The sequence below is a fragment of the Chlamydomonas reinhardtii genome, chromosome 1, assembly GCF_000002595.2.
Source record: "Chlamydomonas reinhardtii strain CC-503 cw92 mt+ chromosome 1, whole genome shotgun sequence".
In the NCBI taxonomy this organism is placed as follows: Eukaryota; Viridiplantae; Chlorophyta; class Chlorophyceae; order Chlamydomonadales; family Chlamydomonadaceae; genus Chlamydomonas; species Chlamydomonas reinhardtii.
The window spans coordinates 459,356-472,933 of NC_057004.1; the positions used below are offsets into that span (position 1 = coordinate 459,356).

Sequence of the window (13,578 nt, forward strand, 5' to 3'; positions counted from 1 at the left end):
TGACAGCACGCTCGTAATATGGCATGCACGCGTTCCCCGACCATTCGTGTCTGCCAGCACAGCCGGTGCTTGAAAGCTAGACAATCATATGGATGCGGCGAGATAATGTATAGATAACTTCTGGCACTTGAACTCACAAACCGAGCGACCGTGCCGGAAAATGGACTCGCTGCCATACGTTGATACGCTTTTCAAGGAGTACCTGCTGTTTCGGGGCTTCACGAACACGCTTCAGGTCAGTTTTATGACATGGCATCCGGACATGGGGCGATCGGCCGTCCTCGCAACACCTCCAGTGCGAGGGCGAGGCCACGGTGCCAGCGCCTGGCCGGCCCGTCCTCCAGCCCCGCTCACATACGCACGCCCCCGTCCACATCTTGAGCTTCTCAGCCCCCCAAGACCTCTTCTCAATCTACTTGGGCATCCCACATAATTCCACTGCCTTCTGCCACCTGTCAAGCGCCCGTACCCGTTGTCCACCTCCCCAGGCCTTCAGCGCTGAGCTGGCTGCGGACCGCTGCTTCGGCTTCCAGGTGGGGCGGGGGTTGTAGATTCCAGCCCAAGCTAAACCAAACCCAGTGCAATAGAGGGGGCGGGGGCTTGCAAGGACGTTTGGAAAAGCGGTATAGGGTGCAATGGAGACTCAGACGGGGGGCGGGCTGCTGCAGCGGGCTGCTGCTGCTTGGGTGTGGGCGGGTGGGTGCGTGGGTGTTTGCACCGGCCCCGAGAGGGGGAGGGGGTTTACACGGCCCAAGCCCGACGATCAGGCCCCGGGGGGAGAGCATGTTCGCACCATTCCAAGGGGGCGGCTCCGTCCAGGACCGGGCGCGAGGGGCCGCCGCGTGTGGCGCCGCCGTGGCGCCTGTTGGCTGCAGGGCTGGGTTGGACGGTTGCCGGACGCAGGCTGTTGCTCCGGCCGCACCCGGACGGTGTCCCCTATCGATCTCGCTGCCCCTCTGCCCCCTGACTCGTCGTTGCCTACCGTATCTGTGTGTTCACGCATGCGGCATGACTTTCCACACTTCCCCGCCCCTACCTCAGTCCGACACCCCCACCCCCACCGCCCACACCCCACTGCCCGGCCCCTCCCCCATGCCCCTCTCCCCCCTCCCCTCCCCTCCCCTCCCCCCCTGCTCAGGCCGAGGCGGTGTGTGAGCTGGTGTTTGGCACGCTGCTGCCGCAGTGCCGCACCGGGCAGCTGTGGGAGCTGCTGCAGCTGCTGGCAGACAGGTGCGTGTGCGTGTGTGTGTGTGTGTGGCTGTGCGTGTGTGCGTGCGTGTGTGTGTGTGTGTATGTGTGTGTGTGTGTGTGTGCGTGTGGCTGTGTGTTAAAGAGCACAAAGGAAACAGGAAAGTTAAAGGAGAGTTCATTCCAATCCCAAAATAAAGCATGGGGGGCGCTGGGGGATGGGCGGGCTGGCTTAGTGGCGGGGTGGCGAGGCCGCCGTGGACCCGCAGGGGCCGAGGGGCGGGAGGGGCAGGAGGGGCATAGGGGCAGGGGCGCTTAGGGGCATAGGGGCTGGGTGAAGATCAGCGCAGGGCGATTGGGGCCGGGCAGGTCGGGACCGCCACACCACCTCCTCCACCACTACTCCCCGACGTTTTCGCTCGGCTCGGGCACGTGACCCCCTCACCCCCAACCGCCACACGCAATCCTCCCCCCTCAGGCTGTACAGCCGGCTGGACGCGCGGTTCGAGGGCTGTGTGGAGCGGCTGGAGGGGGCGCTGGTGAAGGCGGCACTGGTGGGCTGCGTGCGGGCGGGCCGGCAGGACAAGGTGAAGGGGAGGTGGGGGCCCGGGGGGGAGGTTTCTTTGCCGAGCCCAATAAAATAGATCCTAGTGGTCAAGGAGTTGGGCGGAAGCGGTGGGGGAGGGGTCCAGGCTCCAGGGCAGATGACAGTGGTGGTGGTGGTGGTGGAGCGGGTCGGCACACGCACGAGGTGAACCACGACCGTGCCTGCCCACACGCACAATAAGGCAGCCGGTCCCATCCCTCTTCCACCCACCGCTCGTTCATAATGACGGGACTTACTCGTTGGGCTCGGGCACATAACCCCATTCAACCCACTGTACACACCCCACTGTACACACCCTACACATCCTACGCGCCCCCCCTCCCCCCCACACACACGACCCTCCCCACGCCCCCCCCCCCCCACACGCAGGTGGCGGAGTTCTTCCGGCAGCACGGCGACTCGCTGCTCAGCGGGCCCGAGGTGTGTGTGTGTGTGGGGGGGGGGGGGGCGAGTGAGGGGTGGGGGGTGGTGAGGGCGGTGCTGGGGTTCTTTGCCCGAGCCCAAAGAAAAAAGGTTGCGGGGGCGATGATGGGCAGGGGGAAGCGGGGGAGGGGGTGTTCTTGACCAGTCAATGTGGTGAGAAGGCGTGTGTGGCACCAGGAGCCCATGCGCTCATTACCTCATTGCCGCCACCTGCTCCTCCACCTGCCACCACCTGCACTTCATACTTGTGGTTTAGTCGCTCCACATGAACGGCCCCCCCCCACCCGCGCACCTCCAGGCCGGCGTGTGGCGGCAGTGGGCGGCGCTGGCGTTTGTGCCCACGCCGCGCAAGGACCCCGCCTTCCAGGTGCGCGGGTTGGTGTGTGTGTGTGTGTGTGTGTGTGTGTGTGTGTGTGTGTGTGTGTGTGTGTGTGTGTGTGTGTGTGTGTGTGTGTTAAAAACAACAACAAAGCGAAGCAACGGAGTTTTTGTGTGGGTGTGTATGGATGGGTGTGTATGGGTGGGTGCAGGTGCAGGTGCTAGCAGGGGCTAGGGCAGGGAGGGTGCGAGTGTGGGCGTGTGGGTGGAGCGGCGAAAGGCGGGCGGCCACGGATTGACACCCGAAGGAGAAAGCTTGTCCGCCACACAGCCGCCTCCATCCCTGCCCTGCCCCGCCTTCCCCTGCCTGCCCTCCCCTAAACCCCGTATGGAGTGTGTGCACCGCTGTTTCCTCTCACCATTCATGCCCGGAAACCCTGCTTCCCCCTGCCTCCCCCCTTTTCCAAACATCCTTACATCCCTGCAACCCCTCCCCGCCTTCCCCCCTAACCCCCAGGCCTACTTCTCTGACGACTGGCTGCGGCTGCTGGAGTCCTCCTTCCGCAACTTCCTGTCGCAGGCGCTGGCCGCGCTGCCGCTGCCCGCCGTGCTGCGCTTCAACGCCGACCGGCGGCAGCGCCTGGCGCTGGCGCAGCAGGTGGGGGCGGGGGGGGGGGTAGCCATCCATGGGGGCGGGGGCAGGAGGTGTGTGTGTGTGTGTTTGTGTTTTTGCAGGGGAACTTGCGTGTGTGTATTTGCTGCGCATGGAAGTGGCTTGGGATGGGGCGTGCGTACCCCGCTGGCCGCACACAGTACCGCCCACCCACCCACTCGCACCGTCCTGCATGTCCCCATCTGACACCCACGCAATTGACCCACTCGCACGTACGCGCCCGCCCCACGCCGCGCCCGCAGGTGGACTCCCTGCAGAAGCAGCTGGAGGCGCAGCAGCAGCAGCTGGCGGCGGCGGAGGACAGGGCAAGGGCGGCGGAGGCCAGGGCGGCGGAGGCGGAGGCAGCAGCAGGCTCGGCGGCACATGCGTGTCAGGCGCAGCAGGAGTTGTCCACGCACCAGCAGCAGCAGCAGGAGCCGACTGCAGCGCTGGACACATTGGCGGATTCCGCCGCCACCACCGCCGCCGCCGCCGCCGCCGCCGCCCCCGGTGGTGGTGGTGGTGGCGGGGCCAGCGGTGGAGGGGCCCACGGCGGCGGCAGTAGCAGCGGCAGCACGGCGACCGCAGCCCCGCGAGCGGCGGCAGTAGCAGCAGTGCCTCCGCCCGCGCCCTTCAGCAGTCCGGGGTCTGACACCGCAGCAGCAGGAGCAGCAGGGCGGAAGGGAGGAGAGGGGGCAGGGGCAGGGGCCGGCGCGGCCGCTCACGGCGCCAGCAGCAGCAGCAGCGCCAGCAGCAGCAGCAGCACCAGCAGCAGCGCCGGAGCTGTGGCCGCTGCCACGGCGGACGCCAAACCGGCGGCGGTGGCAAGCGGCGCCGAAGACGCGGCTGCTGACGGCGGCAAAGGCGGGGGCGATGGCGGCGCCAATGGCCGCACGGGCGCAGACACGGGCGTGTCCGGGGCCGGGGCTGGTTCCGGGTCTGGTGGCGTGTCGCGGTCGGGCAGCGGCGGCAGCGGCGGCAGCGCCGGGAGCAGCGGGGGCGGCGGGAGTGGCGGCAGCGGGGGCGGCGGGGCCGGGAGCGGCGGGGCCGGGGGCCCGGGGGGCCACCACCACGGCCGCACGCTGAGTCTTGAGGTGCGTCTCGCGGGGGTTCTTCTCACGGACCCCACAAGCAGGGGGTGCAGAGACAGGGGGCAGGGGGTTTACCTGGTGAGCCGTCATGCCGCTTCAGGCGCCACACGCGTGTCGCATCGCGCCCTAAAACACGCGCGCGCGCACACACTCACACACACACACACACACACACACACACACACACACACACACACACACACACACACACACACACACACACACACACACACTACCCCCCTACACACACAGGCCTGGCATCACATCCATGCCGACGAGCTGATGCAGGTGTGTGTGTGTGCGTGTGTTCATGTGCGTGTGTGTATATGTGCGTGTGTATGTGCGTGCGCGTGCGTACGTTCGTGTGTACATGTGTGTTTGTATGTGCGTGTGTGGGTGTGCACGTGTTGTTTGCTCGCTTGCTTTGGCCAAGTGCATTGTTGACACCAACCGCGCCGCCCCCCCTCCGCGGCGTCTGCCCCCCCGCAGCCTCCCTCACCGCCCCGCGGCGGCCCTGCTGCCGCCAGCGCCGGCACAGCCTTCGACGGCTTCACCGGGCGGGGAGGCGGCGCCGGAGCAGCAGCGGGAGGCGGCTCAGGCAGCGAGGGCGAGGGCGCAGCGGCCGGCGGGACAGCGCTGGCGGCAGCGGCCGGCGCAGCCGCAGCCGCAGCCGCAGCCGCAGCCGCAGCCGCCGGGGCACGCGCGCCCTCAAGAGGGGGCGCCTGCGGCGGCGCGGGCGTGGCCCCGGCCCTGCCGGCGGTGGCGGAAGAGGGGCAGCGGCCCGGCAAGGGGTCTGCGGCTGCGGGTGTAGCGGGTGCGGGTGCGGGTGGGCGTGATGGCCGGCGGGAGGAGGTGCAGGCGGACGATGATGAGGAGGAGGAGGAGGAGGACTTGGACCCGGCGGAGATGCTGGTGGGGGGCCCCGCAGCCGACTCGGACGGCGGAGACAACGGGTCCGGGTCCGAGGAGGGGGAGCGCGGTGAGCAGGAGCAGGAGGAGGAGGGTGGGGAGGGCGAGGCGGCAGAGCTAGCCGGCGGTGGCAGGCCGCCGCTGCTTGGATCCTCGGTCCACAGCGGCTCACACGGATCCGGATCTGGATCTGGATCTGGATCCGGGCTGGCGGCTGCTACCAATGGCGGCGGCGGCCGCTCTGGCTCCGGCACCGGATCCCGAAGCCGTTCGCGCCCGCTGGAGCCGCCCTCAGCCTCCTCCTCCACCGTCGCCGCCGGCGGCGGCCCCGCCTCCTCCTCCTCCTCCTCTTCCGCGTCTCAGTCCGGACCCCGGGCCGGCCCCGCCTGGGCCGCGGTGGGCGCCGGCCGCTGGCACGGCACCTCCTGCCCCTTCGCCGCCGCGCCGGGTGTGCTGCACGGCCGCGGCGCCGCCGTGCTGGCCGCGCAGTTCAGCCCCGGCGGCGGCCTCAACGCCGCCACCGGCGCTGCCGACGGCTCCGTGGCCATCTGGACCGCGGGTGGAGCAGCAGGAGGAGGTGGCGGCGGGGGAGGGGGCGGGGCAGGCGGCGGGCAGGTGGTGGCGGCGGCGGTGGCGCGGGAGGCGCGTCTGAGCTGCGGCGCGGCGGTGACGTGTGTGGCGTGGGACGCGCGCGCGGACAAGGTGAGGGGGGCGGCGGCGGATGTGGCGTGTGTGTGGGCTGCAGGCATGCGACTGAGCATAGGCCTGACCTCCCCTCCCCTGCCCCCGGAGCTACACTTCTCTGTACCAATGCTTGCACCCCCCCGTGAGTTTAGCTTCGTTTGGTATAGTTCTGGCTGGTGTTTACAGTTCCCCCGTCCTTCACCCCTCCCCTCCCCTGCCCTCCTCCCCCCCCCCCATGCAGGTGATGTTGGTGGGCACGGGCGGGCGCGGCATACGTGCCTGGCACGCAGACACGCGCCGTGTCAGCGCCGAGCTCCCCCCCGACCCCGCCGCTCCCTGGGTCTGCGGCCTGGCCTGCAGCCGCAGGGACCCCGTGTTCGTGGTGGCGGCCGCCAGCGGCCCGCCCCTCACCCACCTGCTACAGCCGTCGCAGCGCGGCGGCGGGGCGCCCGGAGTGGCTGTAGCAGGAGGGGCGGGGTCCGGGGCGGTGGCTGTAGCAGGGGCGGCCGCGGTGCCGGCCGGCGGCGCTGCCGCCGGCCGGCTCGGCGGCGGCGCTACAGCCGCTGGTGCCGCTACTGCCGCTGCTGGTGCGGCCGCTGCTACAGCCGCTGGTGTGAGCGGGCGGCTGTCGCTGTGGAACATGCGCGCCTTCAAACGCGTCAGCAGCTACAGCGTGCCGCAGGTGCGTGTGTGGGGAGGTGGTGGTGCTGGCGGTGTGTACCGGTCTGCGTTCCCGAGCACACCCTCGGCATTGGATTACCCCATACACCCCCACCGCATTTTTCGTGCGGGGTAAAGGGCGTGTCTTTGCGTCACACACACCCTGGCTCCTCTTTTCCCTCATGTTTCTTGGACCGGTCCCCATCAAACACACGCCTAACAAACACCCCACCCCCACTTCACTCATACTAATCATGCATGTAACCCCCCCCCCACACACACACACATACAAACACACACAATCGCTGGCACAATTACCTCAATACACCCCCATCGCGCGTTTTTGCGTGGGGTGAGGGGCGTGTCTTCGTGTCACGCACGCTGGCTCCTCATTTTCCTCATGTTTCTTGGACTCGTGGCCCCATCAAACGCACGCCGTACACATGCCTCGCCCCCAGTTCGGTTTAGTTTGGGCTGGTATCAACACCCCCCCCCACACACACACACACACCCTGCCGCTCAGGACTCCCCGGTGCTGAGCCTGGCCTTCAACGCCGCCGGCTCCTGGTTCGCCGCCGCCACCCGCTGCGGCGCCGTACACCTGTACGACGCCGGCAGCAGCGCCGCCGGCTCGCGGCCGCAGCCGCTGTCCTCGTTCCGGGCCAACGCGCCGCCGCCCGGCTCCGCCGCGCCCGCCGCCGCCGCGCCCGCCGCAGTGCAGGTACGTGCACGTGCGGCTTGGACCGGGAGTGGTCGGCGAGAGATGTGTGATAATGGCTCTGTGTGCCTGTGTGCCTGTGTGCCTGTATAGCTGCTGTGCATACGCGCCTCCGCCCGGTCCCCCGGGGGCGCTCCAGCCCAGCAACCTGCGTGCCTTGGATGATGTGTCCGCGGCCTTGGCCGCCTGGTCTGCATGCTGGTGCCGCATGCCCAGACGTGTGTATGCGTGTTCATGTGTGTGTATTGTGTGACCTGCGTATCTGTCTGCCTGTGTGCCACGCGCCGCACCATATACCCCAGGTGTACGACACCTCTGTGGAGACGGTGCTGGTGAGCTGCTGCGGCGGCACCGTGCGCCTGTGGAGCCTGCGCCGCCTAGCCGAGCCGCTGCTGTCCGTGCCGCTGCTGCCCTACCTGCCCTACGGCGGCGCGGCCGGCGGCGGCTGGTCGCCGGGCTGGGCGCCGGCGCTGGCGCTGAGCCCGCGCGGCGGCGCGGCGGCTGTGGTGCTGGGCGGCGGCGGGCCGGCGGTGTACGTGGTGGACCTGGCGCTGCAGGTGGGGGCGGGGTGTGGGGGGCGGGGGGGGGGGGATGCAGGAGTGTGGGGGTAGCCGTTCACGTGAATTGGGAACTGTTTCACCATTCCCTGCTACAGTGAAGCATTAGAGGTATCCTCCCTGTAAGAAAATAGGGGGTGGGGGGCATATGCCCGAGCCCAACGAGTGAGTCCAAGTTATCGGAAACCCCACCCAGCCAGGGGGAGGAGGCGCTGCAGGTGGTGAAAGAGAGCGGGAAGTCACGGCACTAATGAGTACGGCAGGCGGAGGTGCAAGCCCGTGTGGCCGCCGCAGCAAGGACGGGATGCCCTGATCCCAAGCAACCAGGCAGCACGCGCATGTCGAATCCATGCCGCCCAATCTCCCCTCCTCTCCTCCTCGCCCTCTTATACTCTATGCCGTGCCCACACCTGCAGGGTGGCGGCGGCTCCACGTCGGACGACGGCAGCGGCAGTAGCAACTGGCTGTCGGGCGTGTTTGGCTCGCCCACCGCCACCTCCTCCGGCCCCGGCTCCCTGGGTGCTACAGCCGCCGCAGCCGCCACGGCTGCAGCCGGCCGCGTGTCCATCATCCTGCCGTACACAGGCGTGTACGGACTGGCAGGCGGCGGCAGTAGCAGCGGCATTGGCACGGCGGGCGGCGGCGGTGGCGGCAGTAGCAGCGGCCTGCTGGGTGAGGAGCTGTCGCTTGGGTCGGGGGCCTGGCAACCGTATGACGACATGGGGTACGGCAACAGCAGCTACGGCGGCGATCTGGCGGGCGAGTACGGCAGAAGCGCCGCGGGTACGGCAGATGTACCGCCGCATGTGGCAGTGCCGTACGGCAGCAGCTGCTGCTGGCACCCGTCTCGGGACCTGGTGGTGGTGGGCTACAGCGACGGCTGCGTGCAGGCCGTGGGGCTGGGCCGGCAGCAGGCGGCGGCGGCGGACAGGGAGCGGGACCGGTAGCAGTGCAGGTGGCGGGGAGTGTGATCAAGGCGGGGCGGGCGTGCCTGGGTGAATTCGGATGAAACGGAGAGACTGCGCAGGCGGGCGGCGGAAACCAGGTGGAGTGAGGGGCCAGGACAGGACAGGATAGACCAGAACAGGTGCAGGACCTAAGTCCTATGGCCTTCCGGGTCCGCAGCCCCGCGGGTCTGGGACCGCGAAGTGGTGTAACGGCCGGTCGAGTTCTGAGTCAAAGTTTTCGCTCCGTCGTCTTTACCTGTTTCCACCGCGCTCCTTTTTTGCTTCCACACATCATTACAACTTAAACGTGAACGCCCTGGCCTCGCGTTGCGACAAGCCTCATGGACGAAACGCCTCGCTCCCACCTGCGCCGGCGCCCCGCCGCCGTCAGCGGCGGCGGCGGCACACTGCTCGCCAGCGGCGGGCCGGGGGGAGCAGGGGCAGCAGGCGGCGGCAGCGGTGATGGTGATGGAAGCAATGGAGGCAATGACAGCGGCGGCGCCTTCTCGCCTGCGCTGCTGCAGAGCGCTGGCGGCCCGGGCGGCGGCGGCTTCGCGGCGGCTCGCCACAAGATAATGGCCGCGGCGGCCGGCGGGGGTGTCAAGGCGCCATCCGGTCCGGCGGCGTATGGCGCCGGCACCGGCAACGGCGCTACCGGGCAGCAGCAGCAGGGGCATGACAGGAGGGCGGACTCGGAGGAGGAGGACATGTTGCGGCTGGAGGAGCAGGAGGAGCGCAGCGGGGACACGGGGGATGGCTGCAGCAGCAGCCCCTCGGCCTCGGCCCGGTCCCGGCAGCAGGGACAGCAGGGGCAGCAGGGGCAGCAGGGGCAGGGGCAGCAGGGGCAGGGGCAGCAGGGGCAGCAGGGGCAGGGGTGGCAGGGGCAGCAGGGGCAGGGGCAGGGGCAGGGGCGGCAGGGGCAGGGGCAGGGGCGGGCGGGGGGCGGTGGGGGCAGGCAGCTGCCGCCCGACTTCTTCCTAGATGAGGAGGTGAGGCTGGGGGGCCGGGGGAGGGGCATGTGTGATTGTGGGGGGTTTACCTTGGGAGTGTGTGGGGGCTGTGCGGGCTGCAGCCACACACGGACGGGCCTGTTGTTCACTTGGTGAAACCTGACCGGGAGGAGCAGGCGAGGGCAGGGGAGCGGGCTGAGTGGCAGGCGGGTGCATGCAGGGTCGGCCGGCAGGCGGGTGAGGGTGGGGGTGGGGCTGGGGGATGCAGCCGTGCAGTGCAGTACATGTGGTGAGGGATGGATTTGTAGGTCGCCGTGTCGTCGGCCCTGCAACAGCTTGTGATGGTCGTGTTAGCAATGGTGGTGATCATGTGCTAACACCTACACCTCCTCCGCACCGCCCGCCACCGCAGGCGGAGGCTGCCCGCCACCCCTTCCCGCTGCCCCCGGCGGAGCTGATCGCGCGCACGCGGCGGGTGCTGGCGGCGGGCGTGGCGGACTGGCCGCACCTGGCCCACGACTTCGAGTTCAGCGGTGCGTGTGCGTGGCGGGCAGGGACCCGGAGCGGTGGGGCGGCGGGAATTGGCTGGGTGGGCCAGGGTGCGGGGCCTGTAGGGCATGGGGCAAAAGCAGGGAAACAGGGGCTTTGGGTGGATGCGGCACGGCGCTGTGTGTTGTTGTAGGACGGCTGCTAGCTGCCAGCACGCCCGTACGCAACGCCTACGCCGCATACACGCATGCACGCGTGTGCCACAACTGCCACCCCCGCCCCTTCCCCGCCTCCCCCCCCCCTTGCGCGCAGCCCCCTTCATCGGGCCCCTGGGTCGCGACGCCTTCCGCCGCACCATGGCCACCCTGGAGCTGGAGGGAGCCTTTCCGGACCTGGCGCCCAGGTGGGCGGGGAGGTGTGTGCGTGTGTGTGTGTGTGTGTGTGTGTGTGTGTGTGTGTGTGTGTGTGTGTGTGTGTGTGTGTGTGTGTGTGGGTTACATTCATGATTATTAAAGGGGGGGGAGGAGGTGGTCCAAACATCCTTGCAACCTCCCCGACACACAGGTACCACCACTTCCGAGTGGACCCCTTCAGGTGCGAGGCGCGAGGCGCGAGGTGCGGTGCGGGCATGGGCGCGCAGGCGTGGATGTGCGGCTGAGCCTCCTGGCGGGTTGGGGCGGGTTGGGGTGGGGTTGAGGGCGGGGGCTGGGGGCGCCACCCAGTGGCCGGGCGCCACCCAGTTGGCCATGGCGCGGCGCATGCACGCACGTGTCGGCCCACCACACACAAACACCCGCAGCTTGCTTGCCATGCCCGCTCACCCACCCACCCACCTTCGTTCCCTCTCGCGCCCGCCCGCCCGCCCGCCCGCCCGCCCACCCGCCTGCCCGCCCGCCCGCCCGCCCGCCCACCCGCCGCGCCCGCCTGCCCGCCAGGCCCAACCGCGTGTGGTTCACACTGCAGTGAGTGACACCATGGGACCTGGACAGTCCTGGGGGACAGGGCTGCATGGGTGTGCCGCACGCCGATGCTTGTGTTGCAGCGGGCAGCTGTTGATCCTGCGTTGTGATTGGACTGTGTGTGCAGTGTGTGCAGTGTGTGCGGTGTGTGCGGTGGCGGTGCTGCTGCAGGTGCTCGGTTGGTCTCAGTGACGCCTCAGCGCCTCTGCTGCTGAACCCACCCACCCGGCCCCTCCCGCCGCCCCACACCCACCCGCCCCCTGCCGCCGCCGCCCCCCCCCAGGCCGCGCTGCACGCACACGGGCACCTTCCGGGGCAAGCTGCCCTTTGGGATAGCGCCCACCGGTGAGGCGGCGCCGCGCTGGGCCGCAATAGCAGTGCGGTGTGGTGCGGTGTGGTGCGGTGTGGTGCGTCGGCCAGCTGCGAGCACCCCATCCCTCCCGGGCCCCCCATCCCTTCCCTGCCTCCCTCCACCTATCCCCCTCCCTCTGTCTACTTTGCTACACTTCTCTGTGCCAATCTTTGTAACCGCCCTCCAGGCCGCCAGATCACGGAGCCGCCGCAGACCGCCAGCCTGGCCTTCAACACGGCTGGCCAGGTGTGCGGCTACACCATGGGGTACGTCATGGACCGGGTGAGTGTGGGCGTGGCGCGTGGCTGGGTGGGAGGGGCGGGGGGCGCAAGAGGGGTGCATGTATGGGGAGAATGAGAGTGCATACGGTGTCTGTGGATGCTGCCGCCAGTACGTTGTAAGAAAGGTGTTGCCTGTCCTGCTGCCCAGTACCCCTCCTCTCCCTTGTGCCTACCCTGTCTTGCCCTCGTCCGCCCGCCCCAACTCCCCTGCTGCTGCCAGCGTGTCGGCAACACGGGCGGCCTGGGCGGCGCCTTCGGGCTGATGTGGGCGCTGGGGTCGCCGCTGCCCGCGCCCGAGGGCCGGCCCTGGAGCCCCTCGCTGCAGCTGAGGCTGCTGAACAGCGGCGTGTGGCTGGTGCAGGTGGGTCTGGGCGGTGTGTGTGTGTGGGGGGCGAGGCGGGGGTGGGGGGTGTAGCCGTCCATGTAAAACGGAGTGATTCATGCGCACGTTGGGAGGGAAGGGCGTGTTGACCATTCCCAGTAAGAAACATGCGCGGCGGGGTCAGCCGTGTGGCAGCGACACGGAGGTGCGGCGGTGCGAGGGTGGGCTGCATGTATCCCGGGTGCGGCCATCATCATCACCACATCACCCGCACCAGCACGCACACAGCCGCTCCCATCCACCCCATCCACCCCATTCACCCCACCCCCGCTGCAGGCTGCCGTGTACCTGTACGACCGCGTCACGGCGGCGCTGCTGCCCGCGGCCTGGCTCACCCGCCACAGCCGCAACACCATGTAGCGCCGTGCGGCGGTGGCTGTAGCAGTGTGGCTGTAGCAGCGTGGCTGCAGCAGTGTCGCGGTGGCTGTGGCTGCAGCAGCGTGGCGGTGGCTGTGGCTGCAGCAGCGTGGCGGTGGCTGTGCACTGGAGTGACTTGGTCCGAGTGCATTCCCGCCTGCTTATGTCGTCACGTGAGTTCCTACCCACGGTTCCTACCACGCTGCGGCGGATGGGGGAGATGGATGGCCCGCCGACGGCCTTGGCGGCTCGGATCTGTTGCAGCGGTCTGCGCGGCCTGCAGGAGCCGAGTGACATACATGTGATGATGGGCGTGGCCGCGTGCATGGACAGACGGGGCGCCGGGGCGGGCAGTTGGCGCAGTCTACCTAGTAATATGAGTATTCCGGATCAAGGGTGGTAGTGAGAACTATCGGTTCACGATGTGCATTTCAGTTGGTGATTCGGTATTCGTATCAGTCACCGGCGGAGTGTTTGGATATGCAGAATCCGCAGAGCGGTTGACAGACGGTGTAACCCGGCAGAGAGGACAGACACAAGCAAGCCTGGCAACTCAGGTTGCTGCAATTATCACCAGAGCCATGTCCCCGACGGTTACCAGGTGCAACGTTACAGGGTCAGACAGGGACCCCGCCGGCACTATCCAGTCGTGCCCCGAGCCCCAGACGGCTCGCGTTGTTGACCCAGACTTGGCAGTTGGCACAACACCTAGTCTGTTGAGACGGTTAGTCCTGACGGGCACGAGGTGGTCCAGACACGTATGTACGTTGGTGGCGGTTGGACATGGCGGATGGAGGCCTGCTGGCTGGAGAAGCAAGTAGGCACTAGATATGCGCAGTAGTGGCTGCTGGGGGCGCCTTCGTCACATGCCTAGCAAGTTACCTGCTGTATGTGTCGCCAGAATGGAGCCGCACCCAGTGGGGAACCCTCGGCCTCTCACATGTTACACGCCTGTCATCATATCGTATTGGACGACACGATGAGGTTATTAGGAGCTGATTGACCACCGCCCGGCGATGTCTGACCGATGCTCTGATACTTGGGGTGGATGGAT

At 68.4% G+C, this 13,578-nt stretch overlaps 2 protein-coding genes across 3 annotated transcripts; both read left to right on the forward strand.

Moving 5' to 3' along the window:
- Window positions 1–40: 40 nt before the first annotated feature.
- Window positions 41–8,976, forward strand: CHLRE_01g002700v5 (uncharacterized protein). Its single transcript, XM_043058127.1, has 14 exons — window positions 41–235; window positions 489–533; window positions 1,139–1,230; window positions 1,667–1,775; window positions 2,165–2,215; window positions 2,517–2,585; window positions 3,054–3,194; window positions 3,452–4,282; window positions 4,532–4,567; window positions 4,769–5,890; window positions 6,114–6,554; window positions 7,056–7,253; window positions 7,553–7,807; window positions 8,224–8,976. The coding sequence occupies exons 1-14, from the start codon at window positions 161–163 to the stop codon at window positions 8,752–8,754; spliced, it is 3,996 nt and encodes a 1,331-aa protein (XP_042928041.1). The 5' UTR covers window positions 41–160; the 3' UTR covers window positions 8,755–8,976.
- A 54-nt stretch (window positions 8,977–9,030) lies between these two features.
- Window positions 9,031–13,492, forward strand: CHLRE_01g002750v5 (uncharacterized protein). Of its 2 annotated transcripts, none has more exons than XM_043058128.1 (9): window positions 9,031–9,743; window positions 10,117–10,237; window positions 10,506–10,596; window positions 10,758–10,808; window positions 11,129–11,155; window positions 11,436–11,497; window positions 11,692–11,786; window positions 12,006–12,146; window positions 12,444–13,492. In XM_043058128.1, exons 1-9 carry the CDS (start codon window positions 9,096–9,098, stop codon window positions 12,525–12,527), a joined length of 1,320 nt encoding a protein of 439 aa, XP_042928042.1. In that variant the 5' UTR covers window positions 9,031–9,095; the 3' UTR covers window positions 12,528–13,492. The 2 variants fall into 2 exon arrangements, with proteins under 2 accessions (XP_042928042.1, XP_042928043.1); XM_043058129.1 differs by having other exon boundaries at window positions 10,758–10,787.
- The last annotated feature ends 86 nt before the right edge of the window (window positions 13,493–13,578 follow it).

Coding starts and splice junctions, on each gene's coding strand:
- CHLRE_01g002700v5 (XM_043058127.1), top strand. CDS start 161: ATGGACTCGCTGCCATACGTTGATACGCTTTTCAAGGAGTACCTGCTG. Junction 3,195..3,451: donor GCCTGGCGCTGGCGCAGCAG/GTGGGGGCGGGG, acceptor CCGCGCCCGCAG/GTGGACTCCCTGCAGAAGCA. Junction 7,254..7,552: donor CCGCGCCCGCCGCAGTGCAG/GTACGTGCACGT, acceptor CATATACCCCAG/GTGTACGACACCTCTGTGGA.
- CHLRE_01g002750v5 (XM_043058128.1), top strand. CDS start 9,096: ATGGACGAAACGCCTCGCTCCCACCTGCGCCGGCGCCCCGCCGCCGTC. Junction 11,787..12,005: donor TGGGGTACGTCATGGACCGG/GTGAGTGTGGGC, acceptor TGCTGCTGCCAG/CGTGTCGGCAACACGGGCGG. Junction 12,147..12,443: donor GCGGCGTGTGGCTGGTGCAG/GTGGGTCTGGGC, acceptor CCCCCGCTGCAG/GCTGCCGTGTACCTGTACGA.